The sequence below is a fragment of the Anolis sagrei genome, chromosome 4, assembly GCF_037176765.1.
Source record: "Anolis sagrei isolate rAnoSag1 chromosome 4, rAnoSag1.mat, whole genome shotgun sequence".
In the NCBI taxonomy this organism is placed as follows: domain Eukaryota; kingdom Metazoa; phylum Chordata; class Lepidosauria; order Squamata; family Dactyloidae; genus Anolis; species Anolis sagrei.
The window spans coordinates 91731418-91752606 of record NC_090024.1 but is presented as its reverse complement, the minus strand read 5'-3'; the positions used below and the strand labels follow the sequence as shown (position 1 = coordinate 91752606).

The 21189-nt window shown below is 44.0% G+C and overlaps 1 protein-coding gene across 1 annotated transcript in view; it reads right to left on the bottom strand.

The window, feature by feature from the left end:
- DROSHA (drosha ribonuclease III) overlaps window positions 1-21189 on the bottom strand; it is a 164123-nt gene that overhangs the window by 70536 nt on the left and 72398 nt on the right. Inside the window, exons 19-21 of the mRNA XM_060774694.2 lie at window positions 21040-21100; window positions 15671-15730; window positions 8175-8274 (exon numbers count right to left, since the gene is read on the bottom strand). Coding sequence (XP_060630677.2) covers window positions 8175-8274; window positions 15671-15730; window positions 21040-21100 — 221 coding nt within the window. The remainder of the gene's footprint in view (window positions 1-8174; window positions 8275-15670; window positions 15731-21039; window positions 21101-21189) is intronic.

The window sequence follows — 21189 nt, the reverse complement described above, 5'->3', positions numbered from 1 at the left end:
CTATACATCCCTGCATCTACAACTCCCAAATGACAAAATCAACCCCCCCCCCCACACACACAACCCCACTAGTATTCAAATTTGAGCCTATCAGGTATTTGTGCGAAATTTGGTCCAGTGAATGAAAATACATCCTGCATTATCAGATATTTACATTACATTACATTACAATAGAAAAATTACATGTATGGAGTAGCAACAAAAATAATTTTATGGTTGGGGGTCACCAAAACATGAGGAACTGTATTAAGGGGTCACGGCATTAGGAAGGTTGAGAAACACTGAGCTAGAAGTTTATTTATTTATATATTTATTTGCCACACTTGTACCCCACCTTTCTCACCCTGAAGGGGACTCAGGGCCGCTTTACAAAGGCAACAATTCAATAGTGCATATACATATACATAAATAATAAATGCATTAAAATCTAAACCAATTTAAAACATAAACTTTAAAACATGAATTAAAATCGCACAATCCAGGTCATATTCCAGGGCCGATTCGAGTTGTCATTATGTTATTAATAGTCTCTTACTGCACTGCTCCCATTTACTGACCAAAAGCTTGATCCCAAAGCCATGTTTTTAGTTGGTTTTTCCCCCTGAAGGTCCCGAGGGGGGGATCTAATTTTGCTGGGGAGGGAGTTCCATAGATGGGGCTACCATTGAGAAGGCCCTGTCTCTCGCCCCCACCAGTTGTGCTTTTGAGTGGGGTGGGACCGAGAGCAGAGCCAATCTTAGCCTTCAAGGTGGATCATAGAGGGAGATACAGTATGTTCAGAGAGGTAAGCTCGGCCAGAACTGTTTGCAGCGGTTCTCAACCTGGGGTCCCCAGATGTTTTTGGCCTTCAACTCCCAGAAATCCTAACAGCTGGTAAACTGGGTGGGATTTCTGGGAGTTGTTGGCCAAAACACCTGGGGACCTACAGGTTGAGAATCACTGGTTTAGGGCTTTATAGGCTAAAGCCAGCACTTTGAATTGTGCTAGGTAGCAGACTGGCAGCCAGTGAAGCTGACAAAAGGAGGCGGGGGGGGGGGATTGTATGTTAAAGAATTCTGGGAACCGTGGTTAAAAACATTCTCATTCTTGGGAGGAGGAAGTTTACACAGACACACACACAGACAACAGCATGTTTACAGACAGCCACATGTATGCATACATATGGAATTATATCCACTGTGTGCAAGGATGTGTAGCTTTACCTAATGGGACTTTCTTTATCTCTCCCCTTTGTACATCTCGACCTCTTCCTTCTGCCAACTCCCTATCTACTATACTGAGCCCCAAATTCATTATGGAAGAGGCCAGAAGGGCCTGGAGGAAGTGTTCTTTCTGGCACTGGGGGTTTCTTCTTCTCTCAGATAGAGATTGCAAGACACGCTCCTGAGAATAACTTTGCCTGCAAGCTGATCAGCATAGATTTTATTTTGAAGACCATTCCCTTACACAGAGGTGAAATGGTGAGAAACGCTTCATTTTCTAAATGTCGAGTAACTCAAAAGGGAGAGTAGAGACTGAGACACAAAAATATTCATAAACTTTAAAGCTCCAGCATGTGGATGGAAAATATTAGCTTCAGGATTTCACAAAATTTTCTCATTCTATGATATGACCACTCCACACCCCCAACTTGGAATTATGTCATAATTACAAATGCTACCTTCTAGTACAAGTACAAGTACAAAACTTTATTACGGTCACTGACCAGCACAGCTAACTTCTAGTTTTAATAAGGCTTCCACATTTTCTCTTTAGTCCTGTAGAATTAGCTGTTGTGATCAGCAGAAGAAATGTGCTGTGGATGAATTACAATTACCAATATGTTGGTAGAGTATGTCAATTCCCACCAGATCTTGGCAGGATAGGCAACAAAGCGGAATATGACAAATTTGCCACAATTCCATTATAAGTATTCTAACTTTCTCCATTTAATTTGTTACAATGAGTCTTCCCACCCAACTTTTCAATTTTGATGTATAAGTTTAAGATAAAGAGATACTCGCAGGAACACCTCAGCAAACGAGAGTCCAAAAGTGGCAGGCTAAAACCCAGAACCTCAATCCATGGCTGGTATTGGATGAGAGACTCCCTCCTGGGCACACAGAAGACTAGGCAACTTGGAAGGCGTTGAACAGACTGTGCTCTGGCCCCACGAGGTGCAGAGCCAATCTTAAGAAATGGGGCTACAAAGAGAAGAGCAAACTGCAGACCACCTATTACAATGCAGCCTGAGACCTGCCACATGCACAATGGAGGACCTTCTCACAGTGACAGCAGAGGCACTCCAACTGGCCAGCTTCTGATAAAAGGACATTTAGCATAATGGCAAGTTTTAAACTTTGTTTGTCTTTTTAAATCGCCGCTGCCGCCGTCTCCATCGGGCCTCCATCGGCTCTCTGCCGGGCGCTGCCGGGCCTCCGCTCCCGCTGAGCCGCGGCCGCCATCATCGCTGGGCCGCCACCCGGAGGGGGCCGCCGCCGCCCACTGTGGGGGGCCGAACGCCGCCGGGCCGCCACTGTCGCAGCCGCCGGACCACCACCAGGCCGGCCAGACCGGCCAGACCATCGCCACTAGGCCACTAGGCCGCTGGGCCGCCGCCGCCGTTGCGGCTGCCGCAGCCGCCATTGCGACTGGGCCGCGGCCGACACCATCGCTGGGCCGCTGCCGCCGCCGCCCGGAGGAAATCGTTGCTGCCCCGCAGCGGGCCTTGCGGCTGGCTGGGAGCCCCACCGGGCCGCTACCGGTCCATCGCTGGGCCGGCCAGACCATCGCCAGGCCGCCGCTGGACCGCAGCCACCAGGCCGCGGCCAACGCTGCCGCGGCTGCCGCGGCCGCCATTATTAACAGGCCGCGGCCGTTGCTGCGGCCGATACCAACGCTAGGCCGCGGCCGCCCGGACGAAACCACCGCCGCCCTCTACAGGGGCAGAGCCACCGCCGGGCCGCCGTCGCCGCCTCCATTGGGCCGCAGCCGCCGCTAGGCCGCAACTGCAATTAGGCCGCCGCCGCGGCCTCATTACCATCAGGCCGCTGTTGAGTGGCGGCCACCTTCACCGCTAGGCCGTCGCCGCCCGGGCGAGACCATCACCACCCGGTGGTCAGAGACCGAACAACCGCCGGACCACCGCCGTCGCCGCGACCGGGGGCCGTCGCTGCCTTCTCCATCAGGCCGTTATCGCTGCGGCCATTACCATCATCCGGCCGCCTTTTCCATCAGGCCGCTGCTGAGTCACGGCCTCCATTGCCGCCCATTCTCCACCAGGGCGAAACGACGAGACCGCGGAGGGTCTGACTGAGTTTGTGTAGATCTTTTGTACTGGCCGTCTTTGTGTGGACCTCTATGAGATATTGTGTACTGACCTTCTTGTGTAGACCTCTGTGTAGACCTTTGTGCTGGCCTCTTATGTATACTTCTGTGTAGACCTTTAAGCTGGCCTTCCTTACGTTGATACACATTGAGTAAGAGTGTGATTGACCATCTGTGCTGCCCCACCGCCGAGTTGCCATCCCCGGAAGCCCTATCTGCTGGCATACCAACCGTCTAGGGATTTCACCTGAGATCATATCAGCATTTAGCTAATTTGCCATCATTTTCATCCCCATAGGAGGGTGATTATATATTACCAACTTAGTACATTCCTGGTTGTCATTTGTTGTCATCTGTTGCTAATGTGATAAGAACGTAACAGAGCACTTTAAGGCGCCTGCCGTCTGCTGCTAGATTGCACCAGCACTTACGCCCCTTCCCTGTCCCTCTGTGCCGCACTTTAATTATCATTGAACAGAGCACTTTAGATCCAGCACTTTATGAATGTGCCCGATGGCACGTAGGGTTTGTTGCTGATTGAATATTATTATTGGCGGGGTTGCACCTAAAACTTGTGCACTTTAAGAACTATCCCATTGGGGTGGCCGGAACATCTACTACCACCTGTATTGCTGCTATCCATGTGGTTCCCCATCCCCCTTTATGTACTGTCCCTGTTACTACTGTGTAGCGGAGGGGGCAGAAGAGGAGGTGGGTTGGAGCCTGTGAATGAAAATGGGGTAGGGAGGGGGGGGAGGGGGAGAGAGGATGTTGGCAAGAATCAAAAAATCTAACAACGAGCAAAGCAGAAGGCAATTTCTTGGCTCTGGATTGCGGCATGGAGGGGGGGAGGTGTTCCACTAGCCGAGGGGCCCCCATAGAGGTCGTGGTGGGAAGGAGGAGATGCGGAAAAAGGAGACCTCAAATTCGGCCTAATTCGGACTGCTTATCCATATTAACAATCCCCAACCGGTCTCCTAAGGTAAATTGGTGTAACCAGGTGAGCGGACCCTCCGGTTTGAAGGTGGTGTTGTTGAACGCCAGATCTGTCAACGGAAAAACGACCTGGATCCAGGATTTAATCCTGGAGGAGCGGGCAGATCTGGCGTGCATCACGGAGACCTGGTTGGATGAAGCTGGGGGCGTAAACCTCTCCCAGCTTTGTCCTCCAGGTTTCTCCGTGCAACACCAACCAAGAGCCGGAGGACGGGGAGGCGGGGTCGCAGTGGTCTATAGAGATTCCATCCATCTGACCAGGAGCCCCATCCCGCAGACCACAAATTTTGAATGCGTCCACCTGAGGGTGGGTGACCGGGACAGAATAGGGATTCTGTTAGTGTACCGTCCACCTCGCTGCACTACAGTCTCCCTACCTGAGCTAGCGGGGGTGGTCTCGAGCCTGGCGGTGGAGTCCCAACGGCTTCTTGTGCTGGGGGACTTCAACATCCATGCCGAGGCAACCCTCACAGGAGCGGCTCAGGACTTCATGTCCGCCATGGCAACCATGGGGCTGTCCCAACAAATAACTGGCCCCACCCACTGTGCTGGACACACATTGGACTTGGTCTTCTGCCAGGGATGGGAGCAGGGTGGCGGTGTGGAGGAGTTGTCTATCTCTCCGTTGCCATGGACCGACCACTTCCTGATCAGATTTAGGCTCACTGCGCCCCCTAACCTCCGCAAGGGTGGAGGACCCATTAAGATGGTCTGCCCCAGGAGGCTTATGGATCCGAATGGATTCCTGACGGCTCTTGGGGATTTTCCCGCCACCTCGGTAGGTGACCATGTCGAGGCCTTGGTCGCTCTCTGGAATGGGGAGATGACCAGGGCAATTGACAGGATCGCTCCGGAACGTCCCCTCTCAAGTAACCGAGCTAAACCAGCTCCTTGGTTCACTGAGGAGCTGGCAGCGATGAAGCGAAGGAAGAGGGTACTAGAGAGCGTGTGGCGCTCGGACCCAAGCGAGCCAAATCGAACACGGTTTGTGTCCTTTCTAAGGGCATATGCCGCGGCAATAAAAGCCGCAAAGAAAACTTTCTTTGCGGCTACTATTGCGTCTGCAAAAAACCGTCCGGCGGAGTTGTTTCGGATTGTCAGAGGTCTTTTAACTCCCCCTACCTCAGGTGGGAGCCCTGACAATTCGGCCACGCGCTGTGAAGCATTTGCTCGGTTCTTTGCAGACAAAGTCGCTTTGATCCGCTCTGGGCTGAACGCCACATTAAATGCAGTCTCCGTGGATGTGACACAAGCACCTGCTTGTCCTATTTTGTTGGATTCTTTTCAGTTTGTGAAGCCCGAGGATGTGGACAAGATACTTGGAGGAATGAGGCCCACCACGTCCATCCTAGACCCCTGCCCATCCTGGCTTCTGAAGGAGGCCAGAGGGGGATTGGCCGAGTGGGTAACGGTGGTGGTTAATGCCTCCCTTCGGGAAGGCAAGATTCCAGCGAGCCTAAAACAGGCTGTTATAAAGCCGCTGTTGAAGAAACCATCATTGGACCCCACCAAATTCGACAACTTTCGGCCTGTTTCCAATCTTCCCTTCTTGGGCAAAGTCATGGAAAGCGTGGTGGCCTCACATCTCCAGGTATTCTTGAGAGACACGAATTATCTGGATCCGGCACAGTCTGGTTTCAGACCGGGACATGGTACCGAGACGGTCTTGGTCGCCTTAGTCGATGATCTACGCCGGGAGCTAGACGGGGGAGTGTGTCCCTGTTGGTGCTCCTGGACCTCTCAGCGGCCTTCGATACCGTCGACCACGGTATTCTTCTGGGGCGCCTTGCAGAGATGGGTCTTGGGGGCACTGCTTTGCAGTGGCTCCGGTCATTTCTGGAGGGTCGTACCCAGAAGGTGTTATTGGGGGACTCCTGTTCAACACCACAGCCTTTGACCTGTGGGGTTCCTCAGGGCTCCATCCTGTCCCCCATGCTGTTTAACATCTACATGAAGCCGCTGGGTGAGATCATCCGGAGTTTCGGGGTGCGGTGCCATCTGTACGCAGATGATGTCCAACTCTGTCACTCCTTTCCACCTACTACTAAGGAAGCCGTCGAAGTCCTGAACCGGTGCCTGGCCGCTGTAATGGTCTGGATGAGGGCGAACAAACTGAAATTAAATCCAGACAAGACAGAGGTACTCCTGGTCAGTCGCAAGGCCGAGCAGGGTATAGGGTTACAGCCTGTGCTGGACGGGGTCGCACTCCCCTTGAAGGCGCAGGTTCGCAGCTTGGGTGTGACCCTGGACTCGTCGCTGAGCCTGGATCCCCAGGTTTCAGCGGTGACCAGGGGAGCATTTGCACAGCTTAGGCTTGTGCGCCAGCTGCGCCCGTATCTTGGGAAGTCTGACTTGGCCACGGTGGTACACGCTTTGGTCACATCCCGCCTCGACTACTGCAACGCTCTCTACGTGGGGCTTCCCTTGAAGACGGCCCAGAAGCTTCAGCTAGTCCAGCGCACGGCAGCCATGTTGCTAACAGGAGCAGGGCGCAGGGAGCATACAACGCCTCTGCTGTCCCAGCTCCATTGGCTGCCGATTTGCTACCGGGCCCAATTTAAGGTGCTGGTGTTATCCTACAAAGCCCTAAACGGTTCCGGCCCAAAATACCTTGCAGACCGCATCTCGGCCTACGAGCCCACGAGGACCTTGAGATCATCTGGGGAGGCCCTTCTCTCGGTCCCGCCTGCCTCGCAGGCACGTCTGGCGGGGACGAGAGAGCGGGCCTTCTCGGTGGTGGCCCCCCGGCTGTGGAACGCCCTCCCTGCTGAAGTTAGACAGGCGCCCTCCCTTATGGCCTTTCGTAGGAGCCTGAAAACATGGCTTTTCGAGTTGGCCTTCAACTGAGTGCTATATCATTGGAAATGATGACTGGAATGGACTATGACTATGAAACTGATTATGACCCCATGATATGACGAAGCGGATTTTTAGTATAAGTTTATGTTACGTAGTAGTAGATTGTTGTGTACTGTCCTGATTTATTGTAAACTGTCTTTTCTATGTTGTTGTTCACCGCCACGAGTCGCCCTAGGGCTGAGAGCGGCGGTTAATAAATGCAGGAAATAAATAAAATAATAAATAAAATAATAAATAAATAAATACGTGATACCTACAACCTTCAATTTGCTTCTGACACGATAAATAAATAAAATATTCCTACACATCAGTGCTAAAAGCAGGTTACAAGTAGTTTTCAGTGTTTCCACAGCAAGGGTTCCCCCATCTTGAACCACTTTCAGGTTTTTTTTATCAAACACATCCATCTTTTTCTCAATTTTTTTCCTGCTCCTATGCTTCACCCCTTAATTTTGGCTTAAAAGCATCACTAGGCAAACAAGCTGACACAGTTATTAGAGGGTGGGATGTTACATGAGGCTGAAACAGAGATACTGATCCCAGTCTACAGCATGAAGGCCACCTTAATTACATATTTTTTTCAGAATTCTCTTAATATTCACCATCATAATAGCAAGCAAGATGTTTTTCCAGTCCTGCATATATAGCTATCACTTCCTATCTGCCTTTGGTACTGATGGCAATACGCTTTACATATTGATAAGCAAATACTCCTATAATATGTAGGTATACATAATGTGAAATGTGCACGAGAGAGAATTTTTCATGTGCACTGTGAAACATAAATTGAAGGAAGTACCTCTTAGTGAATCTTCCATAACTTTCTAATACTACAGCTCATATCAAACACATATTGATCTCTATCTAGACAGCCACTTCTGGTATTTGAACGGCCTTGGGGGCAGAAAGCAGAATTTATGCCTTCTTCACACAGAGACACAGACTGAGGAATTATGCAGCTAAATCACATTAAGATCTAACAATTATGAGATGGTAAATATACAGATATGTACCTTAGCCAGCATGGCAAGATGCTGATTCTGAACGATGGCTGTGCGATATGTTGCCAAGCCTCCTTCCTCTAAGCTTGGAAACAGGTAGTACAAATGGACACTGAAAAGTTAAGAGTAAAAATCACATTAAAATCCAAAAGCTCTTAAGACGTTCTTCCAAAACACAACCTCATTCTCCCAAATTTGCTGACATGAAATACTGATTTTGGCAGATAAGATGGCACCCATACCAGAACATTACTAGTCTTTAAACTATGTCATGTTACTGAAGCATTAGAGATTTCCCCTTGTCAGGGCTTTCAAAAAAGATTTTGGAATCATAGCAGGAGCTTTATTTATTTATTGGAGTCCCCGGTGGAGCAGTGGGTTAAACCCCTGTGCCGGCAGGACTGAAGACCGACAGGTTGCAGGTTTGAATCCGAGGAGAGGCGGATGAGCTCCCTCTATCAACTCCAGCTCCTCATGCGGGGACCTGAGAGAAGCCTTCCACAAGGATGATAAAAACATCAAATCATCCAGGCGTCCCCTGGGCAACATCCTTGCAGACGGCCAATTCTCTCACACCAGAAGCGACTTGCAGTTTCTCAAGTCACTCCTGACACGACAAAAACAATTATTTATTTTGTGTCAAAAGCATTTAACACACTAATATATAACTGATAAAAATAGAAGGAGCACAAGCGGCTAAATAATTTTTGACCAAAACCGGGCAACAGCAACCACATTGTCTGTAGCTTTAAACAACTCTTCCTCTGTACATGAGGCAGGGCATTGTGGACAAGCATACAGGTGTGGAGTTGTTTTTTCTGCTCCACAGTCGCATAAGGTGGAAGATTATTTTAGGTAGTTCCACTGTATGTAATTGTATGTAATAGCAGGAGTTCAATAACCTGGATTGTGCTGAAATGAATACTCCTTCATCCTCCTCTACTCTTCTGGGGTAAAAGTTGTCAGTATATAATGTTATATGGTATGAAAACTGCTTATAGTTTAAACTGTGTGATTTCAGAGATTAATGGGTTAAAACATAAAGATGTGTAGTATTGGTAGATTGTCACTTTTGGAGTTTCCTGTGCTGACTGGATGAAGAAGCTCTGATATGAAAGAAATGTGCTTCTTGCAGTGTGCAGAGATGTGAGCAGACATGATTGAAGATTGTCTTGTATATTCTGTAAATAAAAGACAATGTGCTGCTTTCAATTGAATTAAGGAGTCCAGTGTTTTTACCATTTCGTGCCTTATAAAATAATAATAGTAAAACTTTATTTATATACTGCTCTATCTCCCCGAGGGGAACTCAGGGCGGTTTCCAAGCAACATCACCAAAACATACAGCGTAAACAACATAACATAAAATTAACAAAACAACATAAGAATAACATTATCACAATAACACACACACACATATATAAAATAATCCTGCTTATTCAGAGCAATTAAAAGGCCAGGCTGAAGATAGTGCAAACTCAAACTATGAGGGGATCAGGAATTAAGTACAGTACTATAACAGGCTAACAGCAATAGCAAGTATGGGTCTGTGGCTGCCTTCAAGTAGAACTTGTAAGGTTGAAGCAGCTGAGATAAGGAAGGTGATTTTATCTCAATTCACTAACAAGAGTCTACCGTATACCATGCACTAACAAGACTCTACCATATACCTTGCAGCTGTGGACAAGTCTACATAGGGTCCACCAAACACAGTGCCCAAACATGAATCAAGAAACATGGAAGGCACTGCCGACTATTTCAACCAGAGAAGTCAGCAATAGAAGAGCACCTGATGAACCCACTTGGACACAGCATATGATTTGAGAACACAGAAATGCTGGACCACTCTATCAACCACCATGTCAGACTACACAGAAAAACCATTGAAATTCATAAGCATGTGGACAATTTCAAAAGAAAGGAGGAAACCATGAAAATGAACAAAATCTGGCTATTAAAAAACTCTAAAATTACAACAGCAAAACAATAGAGAGGAAACAATCAGGGACAGCTAATCACCTCTCAACAAAAGATTCCCCCAGGTACTAACAAGCCCTACCAAAAAAACTGCCAGGCCATCAAATGCTAATCAAGGTGGTCAGTTGAAACATTCACTCCTAGCTCCAACAGACAAGAGTTCTTTGTCTTACCCTGGTCATTCCACAGATATATAAACCCAATTTTCCTAGTTCCAACAGACCTCACAACTTCTGAGGATGCTTGCCATAGATGCAGGCGAAATGTCAAGAGAGAATGCCTTTAAAACATGGCCATATAGTCTGAAAAAACCTACAACAACCCAGTGATTCCGGCCATGAAAGCCTTTGACAATACATATTCACTAACAAAAGTTCCATAGCAAGAATCATATTCTGGGCACCGCTCAAATTTGTTTGTCCAAATTTGGTAGGAATAGCATACAAAGCTGAAAGAAACCCCAAGAAAGTAGTTTTTGGGCGACTATTGATTCTTATTTTGCACGCTGAACAAATTTGTGAAATGGATAGTTTGACTATGTAGAGTCACAGAGTCGGAAGTGGCCATAAGAACCATTCAGTTCAAGCCCCTGTCTTGCAGAAACACACCAACAAAGGCAATGTAATTTAGAATTGCTTCAATAGTCGCTGGCTTTTTGCATTGCATGTGCTTTCCTCATTATCTCAGCTGATTTCTCAACACTATCAGTTAGGCTAAAATAGTGAGTGACTTCTTAAAAGGATTTAGAAAAAAAATGAAAGAACTAAACATTGGTTCACCATGCCCATCATTTATCCTTTGCTGTTATTATATGCCTTCCAGTAGACTGTGACTTATGTCAACTCTATCACAGGGTTTTCCTGGCAGGATCAATTCAAGAAAGCATTTCTCAGTGTCATCCTCTAAGGTTGCAAATGCATGACTTGCCCAAGATTAGCCATTGGGTTTCAATCGCTGAGTGGCAAGTTGAACCCTGGTCTACAGAAGGAGTAGTCCAGCATTCAAACCAAGATGCTAAGCTGCCTTTCTCACTTATCCTACCCACTTTTTTTTTATTTCTAAGCAGGGAGATTGTTACTGTGAAGGTTCTGTGCAATTTACACAAATTGCATCAGGAAAAGGTATACACTCATAGTACCAATTTTTAGGCTTCAAAAGATTGTGCGTAAAAATGTGCTATGAACGTTCACTGTAAATATAAATACTAAAAAAGCTTGTTTTTGAACTGTCCTTCAGCACCTATTATTTTAGGGGATAAAAGCCCAGATACAGATTAAGGTGAACAAAACAAAACAAAAACTGATCATCCAAAGTACCTGTTGGAAGGCAATGGAGCCATTTTTCTTCCCTTTATCTGTAACATCTTAACACTTTAAGAGCCTCTCTACAAATAAACGGACTACTTTTCCCATTACAAGTGGACACACCTGAGATCTGGAAATGGGTTTCAAATCTGCCACTGCGGATTTTCTTGATACTGCTTTCTGTCACAAATGACACTTATCAAGAAAATGGCTGCTGTTTTCACTAGGCGATAAAAAGTCAATTTTATGTTATTTTTAGCTATTTTTTCAATACTTTCAAAATGTGGCTATGAAAGAAAAATTGGATCAATTTTCTATTAACGGGGAATATTTTAGTGATTTATTTGATGAGATTGCAACTACGTGAATATGGCAGCATAGTGCTGTAAGAAAGACGGGGTGCCAAGTGTACCTTTATGAAGTCAGGATTAATGTATAGTAACACTACGCTATGAGAGGAGATTTTCCTTCCCATCCAAAGTTTACTTGTAAACACACATCTCACTTGAGATTATAACTAGAAAGATCAAGGAGTTCCATGACAAGAAGATGACACCTTCTAAAATGATGTATTCCTTTTATTTGCTGGCTGTAAACTTTGAAACATTTGGCCTCAGACTAGTTGATCCTCAGAGCTGTTACGAGCAACTTTTAAATTACCCGTGATGGGGCTGAGCCATCAGCATTTCACCTCACAATAATACACTTTAGGGCTCCAACATGGCATGAAACTTCAAAATGCCATGAGGTGGATACACAACTTTTCAAGCTCATCCTCTCCAAGGACGTGAGGAGGAAACAACTTTTTCTTATAGCTGCTCCATAACAATGTATACAATGGCCATGAAAAGGAACAACTGATTAATCAGCTATTTCAGCAAAAATAAAATGGTTTGCTCATAGCGGATACAGAAGTTTGAAAATGGCCATTATGAACAAAGTGTGGCTATTACCGAAAGGAACAGTCCCATGCCTCCTTTTTCTCTCTTCTGAGAACCAATGGTGAGATGAACTAATGAAAATCAACACCAAAAGAGGTAGCTCTTGAACATGGGTTTCTGTGCTTCTTTCTCCCCTCTAGCATATGGCAGAGAATTGGAATGACAGCACTTGCAATTTTAAACTTTTTTTAAAAAATTATTTGATACATCCCAACAATCAACTAAATTTTGCCATACAGGACTTATAATAATAATAATTAACCTTTATTTGTACCCCGCTACCATCTTCCGAAGGACTCGGTGTGGCTTACAAGAGGCCAAGACCACATACAATAGTAAAAACAATAACAACAACAACAAAGTAACTCAAAAAACAAAGCAACAACATTAACAACACACAATGACGCAATTAAAATCAATGGCAGGGCCAAATGTAATAATTAAGTTAAAAAGTGCTCGGTGTGACCAGGTGGAGTGTTAGGAGGGGGATGGGCATGCAGATATCCTAGATCTCTGATAAAGTGCATTGGGACATAATGCTAGGAGTTTCTTTATTCTGGAAAGGCACACTGGAACAACTAATTACAATATACATTATTCCAAAAGTAATTATATCGCTCTGTATTATTATTATTTTTAAAGTTCTGAGAGTGCCTTGGACTGCGAGAAGATCCAACCAGTCCATCCTCCATTGGAGGGAAGGAGACTAGAGACAAAGTTGAAATACTTTGTCTCTAGGATACTAGAGACAAAGTTGAAATACTTTGGAGTCGGAGACGACTGAACGAATGAACAACAACAACTACTACTGCAATATTTATTTATACCCCACTGTATCTTTCCTGGAGGAGACTCAAAGCAGCTTGACACAAAAGCATTAGCATACAATTTAAGAATACAAATAAACAAACAAGAATTAAAACAGAATTACACATAAACACTATTAAAAATTCACCATTAGAATCCATTAAAACATTTTCGCAGCACCTTCTAACATGATCTTAAAAATCTTCTTCTTTAAAAGCCTATCTTTAATAAAAAGGTTTTAGCCTGCCACCGGAAGGACAGCAGGGAGTGAGCCATTCTGGCTTCCCTTGGAAGAAGGAAGTTCCTGAGTCCAGATGCAGCCACTGAGAAGAAAGGCCCACTCTCTCGTTCCCACCAACGGGGACCGAGAGAAGAGCCTCTTCTGAAGATTTCAGAGTCTGGGCAGGTGCATACAAGGAGATGCGGTCGGCAAAATAGCATGGATCTGAGCCATATAGGGCAGTGGTTCTCAACATGTGGGTCCCCAGATGTTTTGGCCTTCAACTTTCAGAAATCCTAAGAGCTGGTAAACTGGCTGGGATGTCTGGGAGTTGTAGGTCAAAACACTTGGGAGACCCAAAGGCTGAGAACTACTGGTCTAGGGCTTTAAAGGCCATACTTATCACTTTGAATTGTGCCCAGAAACAGACTGGCAGTCAGTGGAGCTGCTGCAGCAGGGGGTTGTCCATTCCTTGTAGTCAGCCCCAGTTAGCAACCTGGCTGTAGCTCTTTGGACCATCTTTGGACCAATTTCAAGGGGCTCTTCAGAGGCAGCCCCACATAGAGCGTGCTATAGTAATCCAGAAGGGATGTAATTAAGGCATGTACCACCATGGCCAGATCTGGCTTCTCAAGGAACGGGCACAGTTGGTGCACAGGTTTTAATTGTGCAAAGGACCTCCCAGCCACCGTCAATATCTGGGCCTCCAGGTTCAGTGCTAAGTCCAAAAGGACCCCCAAACTGCAAACCTGTGTCTTCAGGGGGAAGTGTAACTCCAACCAGCACATGCTGGATCCCTGTTCCCTGGTCTGCTTTTTGACTGACTAAGAGTACCTCTGTCTTGTCTGGATTAAGTTTCAATTTGTTTACCTTCATCCATTACTGATGACAAATACTGGTTTAAGGTCAGGACAGCTTCCTTGGCTTTAGGTGGAAAGGAGTAGTAGAGTTGGGTGTCATCCACATATAGGTGGCACCGTACTCCAAAACTCTAGCTAACCTCTCCCAGCGGTTTCATATATACCTACACTTGTAAAACTTTAAACAACTTGCACTGGAAGGTGACCATAGTGTTGTGCTGAAGAACCTGAAGATTCCTTCAGAGGTGTTCTCTTAGGTAAAAATATAGCAGATTTTAATTCATGCTATTTTCACTTTCACAGAAACCCTGCACCCCTGACCCAGTAAATGTGGAGGGCCAACTGCACTTATATAGGGATTCAACCCAATCAATACATTTTGTAGCAAATATCTAGGAGATAGAGTGATATATTTTTGACTCCATCTTTTATTTATTTATTTATTGCATTTCTTCATGACTAAATTCAGTGCTGAACATACATAAAAAAGCAATGCATAACTAAATCAATAACATATAAATACGAATTAAAACCATTTAAAACCATACAAAAACACATCATAACATGAACATAAAACATATTAAAACATTGCACCAATCCCATGATTATCATTTAGCTGCTTCAATAGTATTATGCCAATTATCAGGATCATCCACACAAGATTCCAGTATGAACTCAGAGAATAGAATATTTAGAAATCAGTCAAGAGTGTTGCGCTAAACATGAGATCTAGATTTGAATGTGTTTGTTGTTTTAGAAGAACTACCAAATGTCTTAAAAAAACCATAGCACACTTTTGTGTTGCTTCTTTAAGACCATCACAAAATTTCTCAATCTGGGTTGTTGTAGGGTTTTCGGACTATATGGCCATGTTCTAGAAGCATTCTCTCCTGACGTTTCACTGCATCTATGGCAAGCATCCTCAGAATTTGTGACCTCTGTAGGAGGATGCTTGCCATAGATGCAGGTGAAATGTCAGGAGAGAATGCTTCTAGAACATGGCCATATAGCCCAAAAAACTTAAAACAACCCAGTGACTCCAGTCATGAAAGCCTTCAACAATACAGTTCTCAATCTGTTTTCAAAGTCAGGATGATTTGGAAGCAAGTAGCTTCATAAGTGCTTTCATGACTACCCTATAAAACAGAAGGATGAGTACTCTAGTAAACACAAATTTGAAAAAGTCATATATGTCTATATTTTTGGCACATAATAAATGTTGCATAAATATGTGTATATGCATTGTTAGATGTCTCTTATATTCCTTTTCCAAGCAATATAAAATTAGGTGGTAGTATATGCCTTCAACAATTTGATATTTTGAAATATAATGGTTTTTTTTAATGAGCTAGGCATGATTTATCACAGTACATATATTAAGCATGAACTCACTACATACCTCGTTAAAAATTCAACCACTGCGTCTCCCAAAAATTCCAAACGTTCATTATGGTTAATTCTGCAAACAGAAGTAAAGATTGTTAAAAATGATCCTGATGCATACAAGTAACTAGCCATGGGGCCTGGGAGGAATCTAGCTCCTGGTTAATTCCTTGGGAAACAAACAGAAAGACCTAAGACTCTTGCTGTCTCCCTTCTTTAACACTGCCTCCTCAGCTGCATAGCTGTGTATATTTGTGTTTCTTCTGCATGGTACTAAAACCACAGGCAGCCTGAAAGGTAATAAGGCTGATCATCATTTGGTGTCAACTTATTAACAAAAAGAGGGGAAAAAATAACATTGTGCAATGGCATGCTGAGACCAGCTTTTCCATGCACTGCCATTATTGCTGGTGATTTAAAGGAGATGCCTTCTCCTAGGCCATCTATAGGCTTTGGACACCATGTCTACAGGAAGAAAAGAAAGCATATCGTGCAGAGTTTACACCTCATATTTCATAAAATATTGTCACCCTCCCTATCATTTTTTATACGCTCAGTCTGCATGTGCACGACACCAAAAAGCCACTGCTCAGTGCTTTTCATGGACAGGATTCCAGTTTCAATCCCAGCATTTCCAAGTAGGACTAGGACAGTTGATTGTACCTTGAAGAACCATTGATCTGACTTGTTCTAAGGTCTCCTCCTAAGTTCTGATAGAGATATGCACATTTTTACTGGAAATGACTTGCTGAAATACAGAAACATTGCTTGCTGTGGAAGACGGAAGGAGACAGCTAAGCTGAAAACACACAAGGTCAAAAGGCTTCTAACTGTGGTTCAGTAACACTATGTAACACGATTTTTGTTACTGGGTTGTAAATGCCATTTCCTAATTGGTTCTTTCATAAGAACCCAGAGAATGCCCTAAATGGTTCTGGCCCAGTCTATCTATCTGAACGCATCTCTCCCTACGAACTCCCCAGGAACTTAAGATCGTCTGGAGAGGCCCTGCTCTCGATCCCGCCTGCTTCGCACGCATGTCTGGCGGGGACGAGAGACAGGGCCTTCTCTGTGGTGGCCCCCAGGCTGTGGAACTCCCTCCCTAGGGATATTAGATCAGCCCCCTCCCTCCTGACTTTCCAAAAAAGAGTAAAAACTTGGCTCCTCAAGCAAGCATTAGGAACCCCGGAGTAAACAGACAAACTAGAGTTGGAAATTGACCCAGGAACGGCCAAGACAATGTAACAGATGAAGATTTGAACAAGAGGACATAGTTTCTTTTCAAATTGTTTATTATGCACTGTCGTTTATATTTAATTGCACTTGATATCTTTGCTTCATTAATGTATGTATTTTGCTTCGGCATCGAATTGTGCTGACTGTGTATACTTGAGTCGCCTTCAGGCTGAAATGGGCAGGATAGAAATAATGTAAATAAATAAATAAATAAATAAATAAATAAATAAATAAATAAAGGTTTACTAAACTGCAAAAACTTTTTTTTGAAATATTAAATGGAATATTTTCATTAAGGAAAATTACCAACTTTTCTGTAATAGAAGGACAAAAAACAAAATGAAGTTTTTGGAGTACAAGAACTACTTTCAAAGGAAGTGCCGCGCAATTAAATAACACTTTCAAACCAGGAAGAGAATTTTTTCCAAATTTTGTTACATAGTGTAAACAGCGGGGAGGGAGATAACTGAGATCTAAAATTTATGGTGGTGCAGCGGGTTAAAACACTGAGCTGCTGAACTTGCTGACCGAAAGGTTGGCGGTTCAAATCTGGGAAGCCGAGTGAGCTCCCACTGTTAACCCCAGCTTCTGCCAACCTACCAGCTTGAAAACATGCAAAGTTGTATAGATGAATAGATATCACTTCTGAGGGAAGGTAACTGCACTCCACACAGTCATGATGGCCACATGGCCTTGGAGGTGTCTATGGAAAACACCAGCTCTTCGGCATGGAAATTGAGATGAGAACCACCCCCCAGAGTCGAACACGACTAGACTTAATGTCAAGGGGAAACCTTTACCTTAATGTTTATGTTGGTGCATACAAATGTGCTCCCTGCCTGTGATCAGAAATATAACTGTGGTAATCAGCATGTGATACATGCTGTAAAAAGATGCTAAAGGACAACATGTATTGAGATGCATCATAAGTATAAATATGGCAGGAAATTTGGAGAGGGGATGCTGAAAACCCATGCACAGACCTGCTTGCAATCCATTCATCTACTGTAAGATTCCCTGATTCAGTTGTGAAATGGAAGAAGATAATATGGTGTGGGCTGACTTAGAAAAAAATGCTTTCGTTTAAATTTTGTGACTTAGTTTTAGGGATTTTCACCCCAGAAAAACAAGCTGATACAATGAAGTTCTGGGTGGACTGTAGCTAAAGGAGGACCACTGAGAACCAAGAGCAAGGTATTATCATGCTTGAGAAACTCAAATGTTTATTTAATTTATGGTTGTACCATCAGACAAAACAAAAAGGAAAACAAGAACAAATATGAAGAGTGAGACACTCAGTTGTTACAATAATGCTCCCTGATGTTGGAGATGGGGGGAAGAGAATGGGTTATGCCAAATTCTTACATGTCTAGGTGGCTAACAGGCTGAAAAGGAGACACCCTCCCCTCTGTAATACCTATACATACATACACATACACACACACACACACACACACGTATGCTGGTCCAACTTATATAAGTGCAAATCTCTTATTACATAAAGACAGACAGGGAATGGCAATTACAAATCTCAGAAGCACAGCTTTTCTAGTCAAATTAATTAAGAATGGGAAAAGGGAAGGGAAATGAATAATTGATCAGACTAGATTGCTCTTGCCCACTGGGAAGAGGGTGTAGTTCCTCCCTCCCATCACCCTAATCTTATGTAAAACAACAGCAACAACAAAACTTGTAATCTGTTTTACACTGCTGTAATTACACAATGTCTCAAGATAAATGCCAAGATTGATAGAGCACCAGTGAAGCTGGTGACTGTTATGAGAAATGGCATGAGAGGAGCTGAAAGGAAAGGCCTTCCCGTTCATCCCTGACGGACTATCTTTACGTGGCCTTTTCTGAGCAGCAACATTTTCTCCCAATATATCGTCTGTCAAGATCATAACTAAAGCTAGGAAAAGATACAATCACAAACTCGTAGAGTTGGAAGAGATGGCGAGGGTCATCTAGTTCAACCCTCTGCTATGCAGAAATACAAAACCAAAGCACTCTTGAATGATATCCAGCCAACCTCTGTTTAAAGAAGCTAAGTCTACCAAGCACCATGCATTCTATTCCACAGCTCTTGCAGTCAAGAGATTCTTTTCAATGGCTATGCCACCTGGGGAACTTGGAAATGTTACTCGACTAGAGCATAGTTCCCCAGGTGGCATAGCCATTGAAAAGAATCTCTTGACTGCAAGAGCTGTTTTGGATGGATATCATTCAAGAGTGCTTTGGTGTTGTATTTCTATCGGCACAGTTAGTGGATAAACACACCTTCTGAGACAGAAGTTTAAAAGATCTTAAGCAGAAATCAGCAGATACAACTCAGAGAGTTTTACTGAAGGGTGGAATAAGTATTTCATTTTATAAATTAAAAAAATGAAAGAATGGAAGTTATTTTATCAATATATATTGGAAGGAAAGGGAAAGACTTTATGTTCAGTTTTTGAGACTTTTTTTATCGTGTCAGAAGTGACTTGAGAAACTGCAAGTTGCTTCTGGTGTGAGAGAATTGGCTGTCTGCAGAGATGTTGCCCAGGGGATGCCTGGGTGTGTTACCATCCTGTGGGAGGCTTCTCTCATGTCCCCGAATGGGAAGCTGGAGCTGACAGATGGGAGCTCACCCCATTTCGCAGATTCGAACAGCTGACCTTCAGGTCAGCAATTCAACCAGCATAAGAGTTTGGAGACGTAAAGGGTTGGGAGATTCACTTGTAAATGTTAAAACAAACAGACATAAACAATTTGATGGATACAAATTGGAAGAAAAAATGTTAAATTTAAGAGACTCTAAAACTACCAACACTTTGGTAGATTTAGAGTATTAGGTAAAGATGTATGTTTGTTGGGTATTGTTGTGGCATTGTTATGGTATTGTTGCTTTTCTTTTTGTGTGTGTTTTTATTGTCAAAATTTTAAATAAAAATACTGGGGAAAATACACACATTTACAGTTTGCAGTTGGTGCAAATTAGGATCCACAATTCCACTGGTTCAAAAGTTCATTCAGTTATAGAAGTGGTTCCCAATCTGTGGTGTGTGGACCACCAGTAGTCCACAAGAACAAAAATAAAAATACAGTCTGCAGCCTCATCATTACTACACCTTTGTTTCTCACGAAACCCTCTTACTGTGCCGAGGCAAGGGGGAGGTCAGGAGGTGAGAGGCTGACTATTCATGAAAGATTACTACTACCACATCAGCTCTATATTATTAAATATGTTTTTTTTTGTGGGCAAACAAATGGCGAATACTGGATGGCATCTGTTCTGTATCAGAAACTAGAGCTGATGTGGTCTATGCAATGCAATTTTCTGAAGCAGCACCCCAAATAACCAAACCTAAAGTTCATCAAAAACTGATTTGTAACCCTTTTGGTATTGATGTTGGAGAGTGGTCCCTGGTCAAAAAAGGCTGGGAATCACTGATTTATAGTATGTGATTGGGGCATAGTGTGGAATAAACTGTCAGTGGTTGCGGAAAAAAACCTTTAAGTTTCCAAAAGAGTAAATAACATTGGCCAACATACTTTAGTGCCTTGAATATTTGCTCTGTTTCTGGGTATATTTGAGCTGCTGATTCCAAAAATGGCACCAGCATTCCCTTATCAACTCTAGTTTTTGAGATACAGAACATATACCATCTACCAGTCGCCATCTGCTCACCCACAGAAAACCATGTTAACCATATCTAAGAAACTAGAGCTGATGTGGTTTATCCAATGCAATTTTCTTGTAATATTCAATTGAAACCTACTGCCCTGTAACTGAGAACCATTAGACTTGGTTCAGTCCTCTGAACAGGTCAGTATCCTCCCTGCTAAGTCTCTTTGTAGAGAGAAAATACAGGCTACAAACAACAACAACAGATATTGAGCTATTTAATGAATGTCACCAGTCTTCTCGTCACCAAGCTGAACATGCCCAGCTCCCTCAATCTCTTCTCGTGTTTTATTCTCCATCCTTGTTACCATGCTTTGAACCCATATCCAAAAACTTTGTTGCACCTCAACCTTAAGTGCTCTTTGGACCCAAGTATTCATTGAGCTGTATTAAGATTTCAATGCCGCCATCAGAAACAACATGCAGTCTTCCTCTGGCCACAGACACATACATACACACACACACACATTAAGGTATTTGTGTACCTTGAAGGGGCTGGATCATCTTGTCCAAGACGTGACATAATATTGATCAAGGTATTTATGCCTGTGAAATACAAACAACATTATATTAGAAATCAACAAAATGTGAACTAATCTATTGAAAAAACATGTCTGTTCTGAACTGATGAGGTA